At 59.3% G+C, this 19,488-nt stretch overlaps 1 protein-coding gene across 3 annotated transcripts in view; it reads left to right on the top strand.

Annotated features, from left to right (window-relative positions):
- FOXK1 (forkhead box K1) overlaps window positions 1-19,488 on the top strand; it is a 63,743-nt gene that overhangs the window by 22,144 nt on the left and 22,111 nt on the right. For all 3 annotated transcript variants that reach the window (XR_005656326.1, XM_039878816.1, XM_039878829.1), the window contains exon 2: window positions 9,405-9,590. Coding sequence is in view for 2 of the 3 variants with exons in the window: in XM_039878816.1 (XP_039734750.1) it covers window positions 9,405-9,590 (186 nt within the window). In the remaining variant the exon portion in view is untranslated. The remainder of the gene's footprint in view (window positions 1-9,404; window positions 9,591-19,488) is intronic.

Below are 19,488 nucleotides of genomic sequence, written 5' to 3'. Positions count from 1 at the left end.
CCTCAGTGGGGATGGCATGTGTCCCCTGGTCCTCAGTGGGGATGGCACATGTCCCTGGTCCTCTGTGGGGACGGCACGTGTCCCCTGGTCCTCGGTGGACGTGGTGTGCTTTCAGAAGCGTGTCTCCACCGTGGTTCCAGGCCCAGCAGAGTGAGGCCTTGTCAGTCTCCAGCCTCACTGTCCATGGTGCCATCTCGTCCTTGCCACTTGTTTCAATGTCCTTCCTCCCTCAACAAATGTTCCCTAAGAATCAGACAGACCTATCACGAACTGTCGTAAACTCGGTGGCACATCTTTTTTATTTTTCAATTAAGTCTTTCTTAAAGGTCTTGAATACCCCTGGGACTTTATTTGCTTTATTGTCATCATTGCCATTGGGGGTTTCCATTCACTTGGTGACCCATGGCGCTGCCATGGGGAGGGTTCCTGCGGAGCAGCTCAGATTCGCACAGGACTCTGGGCATGGCAGAGGCCTTGCGCTGTGCCTTGCAATTAAACTAGATGGAAAACCCCACCAGAATTTCCCAGCCAAACCCTGTGGCTTCATGGCCTCTGACAGTGCTGTAACCCCCTCCAACAGCCTTGCTGAGAAGCTGGCATTCCCTGCGACAACCAGGCCTGGTTCCTGTAGGCAGGCAGTGGTTCTAGAAAACGGTCTCACCCTAATCTTGAGCTGTCAGCAGTCATTAATCTGAATTACATCAAGACTTTTCTGAAACTTTGGAAGTGAGAGTAGCTCCAGCCCTCCACCTGCGAGAACTCACGGCAGGTGGCCCCGTGTCTTCCCATCCCACCGGTGTTGATGCGCCTCTCCCGGGCCCGGCCCTGGGGAGGGACAGTGAAAGGAAAGGCCTGGCTCCTGTCCTGGGAGGTGGCCATCCAGTGGGCCAGGCAGAGATGAAAAAGATGTCACAGAGCGCGACACACACCTGGAAAAGAACAGGGTGCTGGGAGAGGGAGGGCCTGGGGCCTGAGGCCTCTGAGTGCGTCCACTGATGCTCACTCACCCCGTGGGCCCTGGCAGGGCAGGGGTGGCGAGGCCAGGAGAGAGCGGGGGGCACAGACGGGCTCCGAAGTTCGTACTTACTTCCAACAGTCGTGGGCAGCTCCTGAGCAGGAGGTCCTGACTTGCTCCGGAGTTTCACGGAGGCATCCTGCCCGCCTGGGGACGGAGTGGCCGCAGGGAGCCCGGGCACTGTCCAGGCCCCCAGGAAGCAGCGTCTGTGAGGTGCAGGAGGAGACGCCACATCCTCCTTTAAAGTGTACCTGTCATGTTTGGTCACGTGCGCATTCGTGGAGAGCGTCACGTGCGTGATTTATAAACGGACAGACACGCCCGACTCGGTGCGAGGCTGGGCCGTCGTCCCCACGCGGGTGGCGCTGAGAAGCCCTGACGCACAGACAGCCCTGCGCTGCAGCCCAGCCTCCCGCGGCGGACCGGCTCGACCGAAACAGGTGCCCCGAGTCAGCCTTGCCGCGGGAGACGCGTACCGGCCTCACGTGGAGCGCCTGCCGTGCCCCTGCACGCTGGGATGGCTCTCTGTCCCCAGGTCTGCCTCCTCTCTCTTCCATTGGTGATGGAGTGCAACGTGATGGTGTCGGCAGGTGCAAAGGCCCGGCGACAGCTCACCGTGAGCTGTGCGGGAGACACGGACGGAGTAGGTAAGACCCTAGGTCTTTAGTGACGGAGCCCAGGAGACGTGTGGGACAAATGAAAACTGAGGAGACTTAGATGTCTTCTATTTCTCATTTCAAAACGAGACTTAAATTGAAACGCGGCCCTTTATCCTGTAGGACACGGCACAGCCCCTGCCCCCTGGGGCCCCTCCCTGGGGAGATGAGGGCGAGCAGAGCGACCACCCTCAGTCCCCGGAGAGGCCCCGCCCTGCCCCTGCGCCCCGTCCTAGGCCATGGGGCCCTCGCTGAAGAGGTGACTTGGTTCGGGCCCCAGGTTTGAGGGCTTGGTCGTGCCCAGCGCTTATTGAACAGATGAGGGACTGCGCGTGTCTGGGTGACTGCTCGCTGTCACCCCCGTTGCTGCCTGAAGACAGACGCCAGTGAGGTGGGGCTGTGGCGGGTTCCCTCGTCCCTCTCGAGTCTCCGCGCCGGTGCCCACCCAGACCCCGTTAGAGTCTCTTGCTCCAACCCCGCATCCGTGGGCAGGGTTTCCTTAGCGGGTCCTCTGTGCCCGGCCCGGCGAGCGGGCCCACCGTGCTGGGCGAGGGCGGCCTTGGTGTCCTGTGGGCCCGCAGAGGCCCAGGGCTCGCCCGTCACACAGCGAGGGGGCCGTCCTCACCCAGGAGGTGTTCGGGGGCCTCTCAGAAGCGTGGCTCATCGGAATGTTAGGGAGACACGGTCGGCCTGCAGTGAAGCGAGGAGGGTGAGACCAACCCCGCTGCCCAGCTGGGCTCTGGGGGACCCCGCCCCTCTAATGGGACCCCGTCCCATCTGCGTGGAGCCCCCGGCAGTGGCAGCAGCAAACACGCAGACCGCGTGCCGGGTCCCCGCCCCACCACTCCCCACGTGGCGCCCGAGCGCAGAGCGGGCCCTCTGGGCCGTCCCCTCGTCTGAGGACGAAGGCGGACGCACGGGGCCTGTGTGTGGTGCTGAGGCGGGTGGCCCGGTCCCTGCAGAACGCCAGCGCTGCCCCAGCCCGAGGGACCGACCGAGCGAAGGAGCATGTTGGGCACCGTTGGCCAACAGCACGGTCGTCGGCTGCATGTGTCTTGTCAGAGCTGCTTTGTTTGGGGTTTTTGGGTGCGCCAAGCTGACTTCTTTCAAGGACCGTCTTTAAATAATCTTCCCGCTTAGAAACACTAGAAATGATCACGCTTGCACCAGACGGCGCCCCTGCAGGCCCGCCCATCCCTGTCCGCACCTGTAAACCTGCTCGGGTCCCCGTTGCCATGGCGGGTCACCATGGGCACAGCACAGACCGCGGGTTCTGGTAGGAATCTTCCTCCTGTTCTTTATTCCAAGCAGATGTGGTTGAAAATAATTACGTTTATGTCTAAGAAACCCAGCGACCTTGCATTTTCTGCTTCTTAATATTTCGAGGGCCTCCGGGATGTTGGGTTCTCCATCCACGTGAGTGAAAACGCCGTGGCATGGCAGGGCTGCCCCGAGCGCCGAGCTGGCCGCAGCGGGCCTACCTGCTGTGACGCCGTGTCTACAGTAGAGAAGACTCACCTCCGACGCATGTTCCTTTCTCAGGCCAAGCAGTTTTGTTCAAATGCGTAAAAGATGAGAGATCCGCGTCTCGTGTGTGTGTGCGCACACGTGTGTGTGTGCGTGCGTGTGTGTGTGTAATTGGTTCTTCTCTCTGGGCTGCTTCATTTCCTTGCCCGCCATTCTTCTAGCATGAGGCTTCTGTTTTCAAGGTGACCTCCTTGTGCAGGGTGGCTGCTCGCCCACCAGCCATCACGTTTCAGGTCCCGGTGAGACTTGAGAGGAGGGGATGAGGGGTAGTCAAGCTCGGTAGCTGCCCAGCCACCTCTTCAGGGACCTCCTTAAGGCCTGCCCATGAGCTTCTCCTGGTCTCTCAGTGGTCACCCCTGACTACAGGGGAGGCTGGAAGACGGGCCTTTTAGCTGGGGCCACTCGAGAAGGCGGCGGGCTTGGGGACCGCCTTCTGCGCTCTCTCTCCGGCAGCAGCTTGCCCGGGCCGCTCTCCGGCAGCACAGCCACTGCCTGCTGCACCGCTCACCCCTCCGCGTGGGCCTTCACCCCATGTAGCTCCAGACCTTAGGAAGGCAGGGCGGCTGTTCCTCCCGCCGGTGAGAACCCCCTGAGGAGCCCCTGCTCCCCTTCACCAGAGCCGGGAGCAGACGTGAGCCCAGCGGCTGAAGCCACAGGTCGCCCTTGGGCGCGGCTCTGTTAAGATATTGGGGAGATGGAGCCCGGCTCGGCGACAGGACGCCAGCCGCCTGGGAGGAAGGGCAGGGGTGCCGGGCCCCGCTTTCTCTTTCACTCTCGGGGGGTGCCCCGGGGCCGACCTGCCCCACCGGCCCGGTGTGCTGGGGGCAGGCCGAGCAGGACCACGCTCGGCGGCCTCGACTGGCCCCGGCCGGTGGTCACTGTCGTTTGCTCTCTCAGTCTGTCAACTACAATCTCTTCCTGGGCTGTTCCACGGGGTTTCGGTTCTGGAGGGAAGTGGGCTGGGCGCCACGTGCGGCTCTCAGGTGGCGGGGTGGCACCCGGGCCCACGGCGCCCGCCCTCGCTGGCCTCTCGTAGCAGTGGGGCGACCCGTCCGGGTTTCGGTTTGAGCCCGGTCGGAGTTTCCCCACGAGGCGGGTGAGCGGAGCTCGGCGGGCTGCAGCCGGGACGCGGTTTGTCCACACGTTCAGCCCCTGCCTGGTTGCGTTTTGACATAGAACCTTTTTCTTTCTTTTTTAACAGCAGAAATGCAGACCGCGCGCTCGAGGGCGGTGTGGCGGGGCGTGCGCTGGGCCCTGCTGCTCTTTGCAGGGCTGGAAATGCGCCCCCGCGGTTCAGGTGCCGGGGCGTGCGGGCGGGACGAGGCCTGCCCGGTCACCCTGCTCCTGGCAAGCCCGGGCTCCGGTTAGGGAGGACGGACCGTGCGGCCCTCCGCGTGGCGCCGTGGCCACCGCCTTCCTGGCTGCTCTTCCCGGCTCTGCCGGCAGCTCCTGGAAGCATCTCCTCAGCCGAGCTTAATGAAATTGCATCTGGGCCTTTCGATTTGCCAGAACCTGGAAAATTGCCACGGAGAGCTGGTCTCTGCTCTGCTTCCGTTCGTTTCTCCTCCCCAACAGTTCAGCAGCCACCTTGTCCCCAAGTCCTCTCTCTGCCCCTCTGTGCATGGGGGGTGATAACAGAGACTTTTCTGTAACCTCAGGACGTACGGACAGCGGGCCCTCAGATCGCATCTCGGCACGACGGGGAAGCGACTCTGCAGGAACGGAGTGGGCTCCCGTTCGCGTCCCTGAGGCTGCGGCGAAGGTGGTTTCGTCATACGCGTGTTCACGACAGACGCCAGTTTTTAACTATTGTTGTGTTATTATTGAATTTCTTGTTAATTAAGGGTTAGACGATAGTCTCTTGTTTTTACAAATTCTTCTCAAGTGGGTCATCTCTCCTTTGGCCGTGTCCCAGCACGTGGCAGTCCAGAGCTCGTGATGTCACGTGGACGTCCGTCGAGCGGGGTGAGGGTGCGGGACCCGAGGCAGCGCGCGGCCCGTGCTCTCGGGACGGACTCTCTCAGCGTCCGTGCGACTGTTACTTGTTCGGTGCCAGTTTCTCTTCTAGTCACGTCAGACTCTTTCCGGGCCTCCCCGCCCAGCGGCCTCCTCTTCATGCTTACGTGCCCCGCCGTCCAGGGCTCAGACCAGTGTGAGGACAGCAGGTGTGGACCGCGGCGCAGACTACTCCGGTCCCACCCCCATTTGAGTGACACCTCGACCTCGCGGCAGCCTGGCCCAGGGGACACCAGAGGGCTGCCGCCTCTGCCGGCGGGACGCCCAGGCCCCGGGCGGTGGCTCAGCGTGGCTCTCTTCTCGTGGGCCCTTTTGAAAATGGTGGACGCGGGTCCCAGCGGCTGGGCGGGCGGCTCCCAGCCGTCCGTGGGGAGCATGGCGCTCTTCCTAGTCTGCCGCGTGCCTTTACCTCCTGCTGGGCTCTAAGTGGCAGACAGAAACACACGTGGTGACCTCCTACCGTACGTGCGGACACGCGTGTGCTGTGGGTGGACCGCCCGCCGGCCGGAGAGAGCAGAGCAGCAGCGGTGCCGCCCTCACCCCCAGGGCCTTGCAGGCCAGTAAGGGGGACGAAACCTGCCCCGCGAAGTAACCCTGAGCCCATCACGGGGGCACGAGCAGGGGCAATCCAGGAAGGCTCCCTGGAGGTGGCCTTTGGGAACCAAACCTTAAAGAACATTAGTCCCCAGGGACGAGGCTGTGTCGCGCCGTGTCAGTCAGGCACCTGATGAATAACGGTGACTTCGTTCCAGGGGCCACGTCGTAAGATCTGTAGAAAGGTCGTTTTCTTTAAGTCGGCACAGAGGGAGAAGGTGAACGGGACCCGGAGCGGCTCGTCATTGCACTTGAGTGTGTCTCTGCAGCGTGACAGGCCCCGCAGCCGTTCTAGAAAGACGTATCAAGTTTTTGCCAGAATTAGAAATTTTAGGTTAAAAATTTAGGAATCCTTTGGTTTGGGAATTTTATATGTAAACGTTTTTTTCAAAACCACTTCCTGAGCTGTCTGATTTTTCTGTGGAGCGCTGACGGATCTCAGCGTCTCGTGCTCTGGCGCTCTAATTTCAGACCTTACGTAAAGGATGGGGGCTTGTGGCACAGGGCCCACCCACCCGACGGTGCCTGATGGCGTGTGCCTGGAGCAGACCAGAGCAGGGGGGATGGGAGGGCCACGGAGGCCCTGCGGTTGTCTGCTGAGTCACTCTGGCTTCCCCGCCCTTCCTTCAGAGTCCTGGGGCCTGGGGACCGGTCCCGCCGGGCGTGGCCCTTCTGCCTCCCCCGGAGCCAGAGCACAGGCAGGACTGGGCCGGGTTTAACACTCGCGAGGTCTGAGATGCGTGCCCCTTGCAACGTGTAACAGCTTCGTTTTCTGTTCCTGAATCTCTTATGTCTCAAAGACAAGCTGACAACATGCAAAGGACACTCGGTCTCCGTGCCGCCCTGTCCCCGAGTCCGTCTGTACCCGTCGGTCCCCATGTTCACCAGGGACCACTGGGGGACAGAGGCCATCGCCGCCGTTGGGTGCTCGGTCTGCCGTCACCGCCTCTGAGCTCCTGCCTGACTGAGGCCTGAGTGACCCTGGTCGTCCGGCGAGGGCCTCAGAGTCAGTCGCTTGCCCAGGGCCCCGCACACTGTCCATACAGCCCGTTCTCGAACCACGTCTGTCTGTTTCAAGTCCTGCGCCTGTAGTCACGGCCTGTACCATTTGGTCTCTGCCATTTTCACTTATCCGTGCGTCTCATGTTTCATGCCCTCCGTGGGCCAGTTTTTCGCGAGCGCTTCGTGTGTCAGATGGCGTGCGTGTCTGGTGTCTTTGCTTGGACTTCCCATTGAATGCTCGCGAGGACCCCACGGAGCACAAGCTAGTCCCCCGAGCCTTCCCGACGAGGGAAACGGGGCTGGCGCATTGCAAGAACTGCCCAGAGACCCCGGTGCTGTGCGTGTCCTCGTAAACGGCCACGCGCCGCGCCGCCTCGGGGAACGTGGGCCGTGCGCCGGAGTGTGTGCACCCGGTCCCCAGGGAGCACTCTGGCGGTCTAGCGTTGGGTTTAGGTTTAGTTTTTATCACAGATGTCCCAAGAAACATGTGTATCGCCCCTGGCAGGAACCCCGGCCCAACCCGCACCCCCAGCCCCAGCCCTCGGCTGCCACCAAACTACCTTCTGCTTCTATAAGTCAGGGCAGAATTTTCTAGAGATCTAACACGGTCGCCCTCCCAGGAGCCACGCTTGCTGCGGGAGCCTTCCCCCGCGGCTGGGTGGTCCCGGCCTGCACATCCTGCCCGCACGGACATCGCATCCCGACAGGCATATGACATGTGGCGTGTGGCTGCGTTTAGGGTGACTATGGAGCACCTATAAGAAAATAGCTTTAATTGCAAAACATGCTCATTAAAACTCTGGCTAGGGCCCGAAACCAGAATGAAAATGTTACAGGGTGGGTGACTGGCACACTCCGCCAGCACCCTGGGGAGACGTCTGTTTAAAACTAAGCAGCTCCCTGGTGTTTTCACCACCTCCTGGGTAGCAGATAGTCCGCCTCAGGATAATTTTTGGAAGAGTGAGTCAGGAGATGCTTTTGAAATAGCTGTTGCAGTACATAACGTGAGACTGTTTGTCGTTCAGCCTTAATTGGAAGGGAACTGTTAGTCGGAAGCTGACCTAGCACCAGTTCCTGATGGCGTTCGTTTGCCGCGAGTGACGTGCCCAGGTCTCTGACCTGTAACGCACGCTGTGTTCGACGGAAGCCTCGGCCTGTGCGCACCTGTTTCTAGAATCTTAGGGTCTCGAACTGGGAAGAACCTGGGCGACGGTCTCTCCTGTTCGAAGCATCTCGTTCTGCGAGCTGAGAACATAGAGGGTGCCGTGGGCGGGTCAGGCCCGCTCCCCCGCGACTCCACATGGCATCCCACGCCTCACGCACGCACCCCTGGGTGCTTCTCCACCGGCCGTGAAGGCAGGAGTCCGCTGAGATGTGGAGGGCAGGGACGGGCTCTGATGTGGGTCCTGCTGACCCAGCTCCTCTCCCCGCCTGTGCCTGGGGCCACGCAGGCTCTGACAAGAGCCCCATGTTCAGACCCCCAGGCCGAGGCTTCCCTCTGGACCGTGTGACCCCTCTCGTCTTCACCCTGAAACCCCGTATGTCTTGGGACTCCTGTTGTAGGCCTGAAGCCACACGGTTTTTCTAGTTTACCAGGGAAAAAAGGGAATTCAAATGAAGGGGTGTTTGCCGTGTCCGCGGGAGGTTGGGGAAGATTCACTGTTGAAACGTGGCCGCTGAGCGGCCTGCAGGCGGCCGGTCCACGCGGGAGGCCGAGGCCTCAGTATCGGGTCACGCGGCGCGATCCGAACGCCTTTGGCTGAGTGTGCGCTGAGGATGGGTGTGTATGTGTGTTATTCCCGAGCCCCGTCCCCACCGTGTTTTACAAAGCGCCTTTTCTGAGCAGCCGCTGCCGTGAGCTGTCGCCGTGTGTGTGCGTGTGTGTGTGCGTGTGTAGCAGCCTGCGCTCTCGTTTGGGCTCGTTCTTAACTAAGCCATTGTGACAGTGAGCAACCTGCTGGTAACTTGTCGGTTGAGATTTCTAGAAGGTGTGCTGGGTAAACAATGCCCAGGTTCTCGAGGTCCCCGTTTCTTAGTGGAGGACCCCCCTGGGTTCACGCACACGTGATTCCCGAGGCTGCTGGCACCTAGGTCAGTGCTGCGTCTGTTGGCGTGTGGCCATCTGCGCGTGGAGGAAAGTGGGCCCGGAGCGGTCACCCTCCGCGTCCGCCATGCTGACCCCCCGGCTCCCGCCAGCACGGTTGTGGGCCGCGGTGCTGTTCTGGTCGGCGCCGTCCGCGTCCTGTCTTCCGTCTGGAGCGCCGCTGCGTGAGCGGTGTTCACGGCGCTCCGCGGGCAGCGAGCCCCACGCGGTGAGACAGTGGCGATCAGAGTGGACGGGAGTCAGTCTGTCTGTCCGGCACGTCTGTTGGAGGCGACAGCCTAGGTATTTGGGGATGTCTGTGTCTCCTGTTCACAGGCACAGGAAAAGGACTCTGGCTTCAGTGCTGGGGGCGTCCTGACGAGAGCGTTAGAATGGATTTTGGGACGCGAACCGCAGCGTGGTCGCGGACGGGTGACATAAGTCACAGCTGCTGGGGCGCCGGCACGCCCCGCGTTCACATCCCCGCCTGACGCGCTCCCTCCTGTCACAGGTGCACGTTCCGATTCCCCAGCACGGCCATCAAGATCCAGTTCACGGCGCTGTTCCACCAGGAGGAGGCCCCGGCGTCGCCCCTCCGGCCGCTCTACCCGCAGATCTCCCCGCTGAGGATCCACATCCCCGAGCCCGACCTCCGGAGCCTGGTCAGCCCCGTCCCCTCCCCGACCGGCACCATCAGGTGAGCAGCCCGCCGCAGGCTCCCCTCCAAAGCTGGGGTCCCCGTGCGCTGGCAGTTTGTCAGGAAGGGGAAATGACACAGACGTTCCATGTTTTACCCAGCGTTAGAAATGTTTCTGGAAAATGGCATGCGGATGGAAAATCTGAAACTATTTTAAGAACATCAGGGGACCTCCCTAAATAAATCTCTGGAGAACTCCCTTATAAAGCGAAGACTCGCTACCTAATTCGTCACTTTGCCAGTTTGAAACTTTGTATGCTAGGGCCTTTGACAGCGTTCACAGGTATGATTTTTTTAAAAAGACATTGAAAGTATTTTTAAGTATATTTGCATACCAGGATTTGGTAAACTTTGTTTTTCTAAAATTTACTTGTGGAAAGTCTTTGTGAAGTTTTAGAAATTCATCTAGATTTGGAAAGGGAAAGGCCCCCAGCTTTCTCATCCTTGGCGTGTCACAGCCTGGGGGGAGGGTCCACGTCAGGCTGTCCCGCTGGGCCCCGTCAGCCCGCAGTGGCACAGGTGCTTCTCATGACAGCCACTGTCGCGTCTCCATGGCAGTCCTGCCTTCGTCCCATTTCGTCACAAAGCCTAGTGAGGAGACATGCATTCGAGGGTCAAGGTTTAATATGTTTTAAAAAGTTTACATGCTTCATTAAGGACATTTGAAGATGGACCTGGCATTTCCCCCGCCTTACTGCGTGTGGCACTTGAAGGTGCCAGGCCCACGAGCAGCCGTTGGCACCGGGGCTGCACGTCATCGGTGCCCGCGGAGCCCGTGGAAGAGGCACAGCGTGCCTTAGTGCAGGTGTGACATAGCCGTGCCCTCACGCCCCAGAAGGGTCTCCGGGCTCCTCGGGGGCACAGCTGGGGACCACACTTGGGGACTCACGGCTCCAGCGGCTAGTCTTGCTGTCCGTCCGTCTCACCAGGTGCGAGGCCCTTTTCTTGCTGACCAGCCGTGCTCAGGGGGTCCCCGTGTCTGCACCCGTGGAGGCTCGCGTCGGGAGTCACTTGCCGGTTCGTCCCTGTGTCATAGTCCGTGTGCCACTCACGCCCTTGCCTCCCCCCGTGGCATGTTGGCTGCACGCTGGGCTTTGTCTGCATCGCGTTGCTGGGAGTTGGTCCCTCTGGAGCCTGTGAGGAGGTGCGTCTCTCTCCTGCAGAGAGAGCTCGGGGCAGCACTGAGCGCGGCCGGCCCAGAGTTCGGCCTGGGGCCTGAGCCCCGGTTCTGGTGCAGCGGGGCAGGTCCCCGCACACGCACGGGCCTGTTTTTCCACGGATGAAGCCAGTGAGCGCTCTGTTCTCCGTGTGGCCAGCCCTGGTTACGTCCATCGTAGTCGTGATGGCCCTGATGAGCGGTGATGCTCTGACAGCTTCGTGCGTGCTGGACCCGGTACCCAGCACGGCACACGCATGATTTTACTTGCTCTTTACAGCTCTGCGTGATGCACCGTTTCTTCTAAGCTCCTTTCGGATTTCTAGCAGTAGCTAGCTCTGTTCTAAACCCAGAATTTAGCATGTGATCTCGTTTTTCCCAGACATCTAACTGGAATTTCATGTAAAGCATGAGGATTCCATACGAGTTCACGACTAGGCTGCGCTGTGAAAATGCTCTCACGTTTACTTACGTGTGTGTAACTTCCACGTTACAAATTTCATGCAGTAAAACGATGCAGCCCCCTTGGAGCAGAGCTCCGTGTGGCCCAGCAGCTCACCGGCCCGTGAGGTCCGCAGGGACCACGTAGGCCAAGGCTTACAGGAGCGGTCTGGACATCCCCTGGCTGACGGTGGGCACGTGGGACGTGGGTGTCCCTGCAGTGGAATGGTATTCAGCCATCAGAAGGCACAAGTGCTGATACCTGGCTCAACACGGGTGACCCTTGGGAACACGGAGCCGAGTGAGGGAAGCCGGGCACGGAAGGCCACACGTTGTGTGATCCCGTGGATAGGAAGTGTGCGGAACTGGCAAGTCTTCAGGGGAAGTCGGGAGTGGCTGCCAGGGCCTGGCCAAAGGGGGTAACTGCTGACCGTGACGGGGTTCCTTCCCGGGGCGAAGCAAACGTTCTGGGTCACACGACTGAGTGGCACAGTCTGAATGGGCGAACGGTGACTCAGTGAAGCTGATGACAAACACACGCACTGACACGTGTACCCAGGATCCCCTTATTGCTGCCGCGGCAACATTCGGCAGCGTTTCCTTGCTGCTGGGCGCCGAGGGCTCGGGGGACGTGTCCTGTGCTCCATCAGGTGGCAGCGAAAGGCCTGCCTTCCGCACGTGAAGAGCACCGCAGGCTGACCGGTCAGCCTCAGACTGGCGCCGGATTATTAATCGTCAATGTAGAGATGCTCTTTAAGGAAGAAGGTGTTTGAGTTTGTACCTGGGGGACTACATGATACAAGCATATTTCGCAGCCATATTTTAAATGAGCATGGCAGCCGGCTGGTTAGGGCGCTCCAGCACCCTTTGCGAGTTGAAGTCGCTTTTCTGTTTTAGGGGCGGTGGTTCACACAGGCGTTAAGAAGAGATTCCTAGGAAGCAGAAGGAGGCAGGTGTGGCTGGAACGGCTGGGCAGTGGTGTGACTGGCCACTCGATTTATATTTAACTTGCTCTTGCGCCTAGAGTCAGTCAGGAGGGGGCGGCGCTGTCCCGCCCATGTCCTTTTATTTGAGGGCCGCCCACGAGGGACAGCTTCTTGTTTTCATTTGGTAAAATATTTTCAGAGAGAGTAATAACTTTGGGGCAGGCTTTCTCACTTTTTGGCCTTTAATTAAGTGTCACACAAAAGGGTTTCTGTTTACATCCGTTTATCTTAGCACTGCGGAATTCAACAGAGTGTTTTAGAAACCTCAGAGGCCCTTGAGGTTTTGCTTGCCAAGATCCTTTTCATCATAGGGGAGGAGCCCGAGTATTTACAAACAGCCTGGGCTCGCCCTTCCTCTCCAATCCAGGACCCTCCCCAGGAGACCAGGGCCGGCAGCCCCCCTCTCCAGAGGTGCAGGAGCTAAGCGGGTCCCCAGGGAAGCTGGCGCTGGGAGAGGGTCCTTTATAAGAACAGGCGGCAGCCCGGGGCGCCCACCCTCCTCTGTTCTCCTAATTTGGTGTGACTGTGCCCTGCTCACCCCATTGGCCAGCTGGGTCCCTGCAGCCCAGACCTCGGTGAGGCTTGGTGAGGGTTGGTTCCCCCTGCCCCCGGTCTCCTGCACCTTGCCCTGTGCCCCTCCCACCCAGGACTTGGGGAGGGGCTCTACCTGTGGGCAGTTCTCTGGGTGAAGAGCCCCCGCCCTGCCCTCCCGGCCCAGCCCCTTCCTCCCTGGCCTTCTGTGCTTCCCCTCTGTTGTGTGTGTGGTTTTGTTTTTTTTTTTCTTTTTTTCCCTGCCCTAAAGTACTCCACCCAGAAAATGAATGAACTCACTTTGAAGTCAATTTTGCTGTCTTAAGCAGTATTTTGTTGACTTTTTTTTGCAAAGAAGTGTTTTTAGGAAAGAAGAAATTGGTTAATCATTTTCTAGGTATTGCAAAAACAGAGACAAGCCTAAAAGTGTTCCTTTCAGCTAGAGTTTTAAGAAAACTGCAGAAATAAAACCAGAGAGAAAGCATAACAGAATAACTAAATTACCCATTAAGAGCAAGATTTTGTAAGCTCTATCTCTAGGAAGGCTTTTCTTGATTTTTCTAATGTAGAGACCAAAAACAAAAGTAATTTGTTGGCTAAAATTTGGCAGAGGTTAGCGGAACATGATCCAAAAGAAAAAGCCACTGACTTCAGAATCTGAGCTACTGCTAATCGTGACCTTGAAGCAGATAAAATTCAGCCCCGACTCAGATTGTTTTGTTTCGCAATGTCGGATAGCTCGGAGTCTGGAGGTTGTCAGGTCCACCTTAGAACTGCTTTCGTTTCTCTGGCAGACTCTGGACCCTTCCTTGAGTGGTTTTTCTCACTTAACGGTGTCTAGCTGCAGCCTCGCCCCAGGCTCTCAGCCCCATCTGGAGAGGGGTGTGGTTCTCTGGGGGGCTAAACCACACCAAGCAGAGACGCTCCCTGGCTGGCATAGGGGCCTTGCCATTTGTGGGTCACCTGGAGGGCCGTTTTCCTCCTCCCCTCCCCCACCCCCGCCCCGCACCTGTACCTGGGGACTTGCAGCCCCTGCCCTGCCTCCCCTTCACACCCACCTGGTCCCTGTCCTCATCTGAAAGCTTAAGAGAAGTAGAAATTGGTTCATCCACACAGGAAAGTGGGGCCTCCATGTCTTTTACATTTTCCCTTCTGCCCAAATCTCTGCCACGCTGTTATTTTTTGTTTTTGTTGGTTTTTGTTTTTTGGGTTCTTTTGGCTCTAAGCTGTTGAGACAAAGTTGAATGAAGCTTGTACTTAAGTTCCTGTCTCCATTGCAGAGCTGCTGGGAGTGGCGTTTCCTGGTTCTCGGGTACATCTTGGGGGGCCCTTTGAGGGTTCACAGTGAATGTTTCTTGGATGTGCCTGCCAGGCACCACCCAGCCAGTGTGGGCACACGGAGCCCCCTTCCCAGCACACGGAGCCCCCTTCCCAGCACCCTCCGGGATTCGGGAAGCAGAAAGGACCTGGAGGGCAGGCGCTGCGGGAGGCGGGAGCCCCCACCCCGAGTCTGCATGAGGGTGGGCCCCGCCGCAGCGTGGGCGTGGGAGGAGGAGCCCCACAGCTTGCTGACCGGTTTTCACTGGGGCAAAACGTGTTTCGGAAAGTAGTCGTCTTAGAAAAGCCTCCCAGATGTCAGGACACTGGACTTCCGTCCAGGCGACACAGACATTCTGAAGGGCAGCTCGAAGACACTGGCCTCTGGGGCTTTTGTTTCCTCCTTTTTTTCCCTTTGTGATGGCAGAAGCACTGTCCGTGCATGCGCTATACAAAAGGCAGACGTTTCCGACAGCGACCCGCTCCCCGAGATAAGTCCCTGAGCTGCATCTCCTCCAGGGCCCATCAGGTGTGATTGCCTGTCCCCCCCAAGGACCCCACAGAGCTCACACTCCCCTGCAGCCAACGTCCCCCTTCCTCACCGTGCCTTGGCGTCTTCCCGCACGGCGGCGTTCAGTGGCTTCCCGGCGGCCTGTCCTCCCGGAGACGCCGTGACGTGGCCCCCGCTGAGGGACGTGTGTGCCACTCTCAGGTCCCCTCAGAGCGGCATTGCAGCCACCTCTCAGAGCAACGGCACGTCAGCCGTCCGAATTGCCCTTCCAGAGTGTCCGAACACTCTCCCGCGGTGACAATGGCCTCGGACTTGGCCACATCGTGAGACGTGTGCCCCTCGAGGTCGGCAGACTCCGGGTTTCAAGAACGGGAATAAAGATGGAGACCGTGACCGCCGCGCGTGCCAGGCCTGTGCCGCGGCTGGACACCCAGGCCACCCTCATCCCCACGGTCACCCCGCAGGGCGCGGGCGTTGCCGGCCCACTCCACAGGTCGGGAGACCGAGGCGCCGGGCGAGGAGCTCTGCCGTCCGCCCGGGCAGGCCGGGGGCACCGCCTTTGGCGGAGGCCGCGGCACAGCCGGTTTATGTCACGCGTGCGTCGCAGAAGTTTGTGTTTATCGAGGTGACGCGTGCAGACGCACCTGCTGCGGGGAGTCATCCTGCAGCGAGTCCGAGGGCACAGCGGCTGTTCCCGGCCACAGCCCCGCCGGTCGCAGCCCGGACAGTCCCTCTCGCTTCTCTCCTCTGCGTCGATGCTCACGGACTCGGTTTCTCAGGTGTAGACACGTTTAGACCGCGTCCTTCTCCACCCCGTCCTCCCGGTGAAACTCCGTCCGAACGGTCACTTTAATTCGAGTTGCGTTTTCCTCGGTATAACCTCCTGGGTTGAGAACTGTGGGTTTCCTTACTGCATCTTCCCGTGTCACAGTGTAGCTTGCGTTACTGTCGCCTTTTCTCCGTTTAAGTGGTTTGTTACTGTTGCGTTTTCCTCGGTAACGTTGTCGTAGTTGGTTCGCCTTTTCCTTTCCGGTGCCTGGCTTTCCTCCTCGTTCCCGGGACCGGCACCCCCTCTGCCCGGTGTCGGCATCCGTCACGTGCACCTTCACTGCAACATCTCCCTCTGGGGTGCAGCCCGCCCCAGGCCTGGCCCCTCGGCCCCGCGATCGGCTTCCTGTCGTCCTGGGGCCCCCCTCTTCTCCGACTCCAGCCTTTCTCCTTCCCCATCGGCTGCTGTGTTTTATTGGGGACCATCCTCCAGCCCTGTCCCGGGACAGGCGACAGGAGAGGTACATTTTTTAAAAAGTCTTCCGTGCTGGGAAATTATTACTCTACGTTCACACTGGGTAGGTGGTTTTATTGCATGGAGAATTCTAGGTAGGAGACGTTTTCCCTCAGAATCGACGTCCCAGAGGTCAGGGAGCGCCCTGTGCGTCCAGCTGCGGCCCATCCCCGGCGCGCACGCGGCGGTGGCAGCGGCTTCCGAGCTCATCCCCGTCCGCCGCCGTCGGTGGTCTCCGGAGTTCTAATCCCGTCACACACGCTGTGTCCCCTGCACGCAGCTCGCGGCCGGCTCAGCGCCGGGCTTGCGAGGGGTCGTTGTCGTCTGGCCTGGGAGCGTGACGGGGCCTCTCGCCGTGAAGACTCGTGTCCTGCAGTCTAGGGAATTCTCGTCATTTCCGTGGCGTTTTTCCGCTGCGTGTCCTTATTCTCACCTCTCTCTTCTGTCCCTCTGTCCCTCCCTCTCATCTGCTTCTGGGCACATTTCCTCAAGTCCCTCTTTCCACCCTTCCTTGAACTTTTATTTCTCCTCTTAAAAACATTTAAGAGCCTCTCCTTGTTCTCCAGATGTGCTTTCAATAGTGTCCTTGTCACCTCCTACGTGCGGCCCCTCAGCCTCCCTGGGCGCCGGCCACGCTGGCTTTGCTCTGCCATTTCGTCCCCGCCCGGCCTGCCTGTCCTCAGAGCTTCTGTCCTGTCTGGTGGCCGAGTCCCTCAAGTGGCAGATGTGCCTTGGTGGCTGTTCACGTCCAGGACAAGGTACCACTCACCTCCGTGAAGCCAGAAAAATTATGAAGCGAGCCCATGTGTTTACTCAAAGGGCATTTCGAATAAGAAAGTCTATGTACTTTAACTGAAACATTGAGTTTATAGAATTAAAAAATTCCTATATCCAAAAAAAATTCAAAAAGCATGAATGAAAAACAGTTACCACTTACTTCTGTGTGTTTATCAAAGTGTAACCTTCTGCCTGAAAAGTGTCAGCTCAGTTGCCACCCATCAAAGAGCTAATGATGTTTTTTAACTGAAAATTAGTGATCTAATTACAATCTCAAAACAAAAACTGAGATACTAGAAGGCCGCTCTGATGGCTCAGAGGTGTTGGTGCGGGCGGGCCGGGGGGGCACTCGAGTGGCCCCTCCTGTGGGTCTCACCAGTGGCCTCTTTGGGGAGCAGGCAGACCCTCCCCCCGCAGCCTTCGGGGCGATGTTTAGGGTGTAGACTCGCCCTTGGCCTGTTCCCAGAGCACCTGCCCTCCCCAGAAGTCCACAGGCCCTTCCATTTCCTGCAGGGGGCGGGGAGGTCCCATGGTTCTCTCGATGAGCCCAGGGAAGGGGACCAGGGCGGAGAGGGGACCCGAATGCACCCGACAGTGTTCAGCCGCCAGACCTGGCAGCCCACGTTCCCACTAGGATTTCAGAGCCATGAGGGCCATGTCCCAGGGGGCTGGCATGGGGGGCAGTGACTGGAGGGCGATTTTCCTGCAGCCCCCGGGCGCTCTCGGGGGCCTGCTCACGGTTCCCAGCAGAGCCAGCCCGCCAGGCGTCTGAGCCAGTGTCACCACAGAAAAGGCTCTTCGCCATCTCCAGGGACAGACTTCCGTTGCTGGCCCGGCGGTGGCTTTGGGCCTTTTGTCTGATTTATTTTTCTCAGCTTGAATTCTTATCACCATAATGAGACCTTGAAACACATATTCTCATCAGGCTGCCCATTCTCTTCCCACATTCCAAACAAAAGATGTAAACATTGCCAGCTGTGGCTTGGACGTCACAGAAGTCACGTTCTGAACCTGGGCTGTCACGGGGCCAGCAAGGGTTTGTCCCAGCGAGACAGTGGCCCACATCCAGAGCAGCTGGCAGCACAGGCCGGTCTCGAGGAGTCGCCACTCACGACCTGAAACAGAAATCCAGCCTCGAAATCGTTTTCCGTAAAAGGGGGACGTGGTGACTGACGGTCTAAAGTGCATGTTCAGCTCATGCCCTCCTTCACTCCGAAGACAGGTGCCTGTGTCACGCGACATCTAGTGCCACACCACGAATTCAGACTTCCCGCACACCTTTGCGTGAGCCCCGTGTCCCAGAAGGGCCCAGAATGTCTTCTCCCCAGAGACACACGAGCGTGTTTACACTTTAAGAATTTTTTTTAGATTTTGCTGATTGTTGAGTTTTGCAGTGGAGTAGGATAAAACTTTGGTGTGGGACCCTGTCCATTGTCTCCAGAGCCCACTGCCCTGTCCCCTCCGAGGCCCGGGTCTGAGTTGAGCAGTTTACAGCCCTAAGACACGGCCCGCATGGCGTCCAGGCTGGCTCCCTCCCCTCACGTGGGGCTGCGGTGGTGACCGGGCGGCCGGGTACCAGGCACAGCCCTCGGCCGAGGCCAGCTCGCGGGAACAGCTGAATGGGCTGCATTGAGGAGCGAGCTGCTCTGAGGCTGGAAGGGCCGCGTGCACAGACGCACGTCCCCCCAGGCAGCCTGCTGGGCTTGGGGCTCGGGAGGGACCGCTGTCCAGCTGTGCCCGTCCCCGCCGAAGCTTCAGCAGACGGTTTGTCGTGAGAGCCACCCAGCACAGTAGCCAGCTGGCCGAGGCTGCCCGCCTCTGTCCCTCGTGTGGGCCAGCCCTTTCAGCCTGCCATTTCCGTTTGGAATCCTGTGGGGACGGATGGCTTCTCTCTGGGCTTTGCCTTCTGAGGGTTAGACATACGTTTTCTATGGTCTTTTACAAAATGGTGATTGGGGACGGGCACCACGGCCTCGTGCCTAAGCCCAGGAGTCGCTGTGTCCGCTGTCCACCGTGAGGGCGCCCATCAGCCTGCGGGTTAGAAGTCCGCCTGCCACCTGCTTAGGCTTGCGTTCGGCTCCAGGAGGGTGGCGCATGTCTGGGCGCCAGTCCTCGGCCCCCGATCCAGGGTCAGGCTGGTGCTCAGGTCTGGGAGGGGTGTCACCGTGTTTGGCCAGGAGCAGGTGAGCCATGCACAGTGCCACCCCGCCTGGCAGAGGCAGCACCGAGCGCCTCCAGGGAAAGCCACCACCTCAGGCTCATCCACCGAGCCACAGCTTCGTGCCACGGATAGTGAGTGGCATCTGGTTCCCAAGCGGACACTTTTGAAAAGCCTGGTTCTGAGCGTGTGACAATGTCACTAGCCTGATCCTTTCTCCTCCCCCTCACCCCCCTTACTTTATGAGGTTGGGTTTTATATACTTGGTGCTGAATTAAATTCAGAAAAGGCTGCGTTTGCTGCTGCTTCCTGCCTGACAGGCTCGTTCGCGGTCATCGGGTAAAGTTTCTGCAGCGCAGCACATGCCTGTGTCTGCCATGTCCGGGCTCCAGTGGAGAAGGGAATGAGAATCCTCAGGCGAGGGTCCTTAAGGTCCCATCCGGCTCGCGCGACGACGCGTGACTGAACTGGGCCACTGCCGTGGCTGAGTTTATCCTCACGCCGATCGCCAGGCTGTTCTCGGTCACAGCAGTTGATGTTTTTGTTCCCTTCTTTCCTCGGTAGTGGTTTCTCTGGCCACCGCGCCCACTGCCCCCCGCGTGCCGCAGACGGTGAGCGGGGCACACGTGGAAAGCGGGCTGCCTTCCTGGGCTCATGGGAGAAGGAAGGTTCTGGCGTCCGGGGATGGGGACGGGGGTGACGTTTTGAGCTGGAGCTGTGGGGGTGGGGAGATGTCGTC

The sequence above is a fragment of the Pteropus medius genome, unplaced genomic scaffold (genome assembly GCF_902729225.1).
Source record: "Pteropus medius unplaced genomic scaffold, Ma_sr-lr_union100, whole genome shotgun sequence".
In the NCBI taxonomy this organism is placed as follows: domain Eukaryota; kingdom Metazoa; phylum Chordata; class Mammalia; order Chiroptera; family Pteropodidae; genus Pteropus; species Pteropus medius.
The sequence above is the reverse complement of the archived record's forward strand: the minus strand, read 5'-3'. Positions and strand labels throughout refer to the sequence as shown.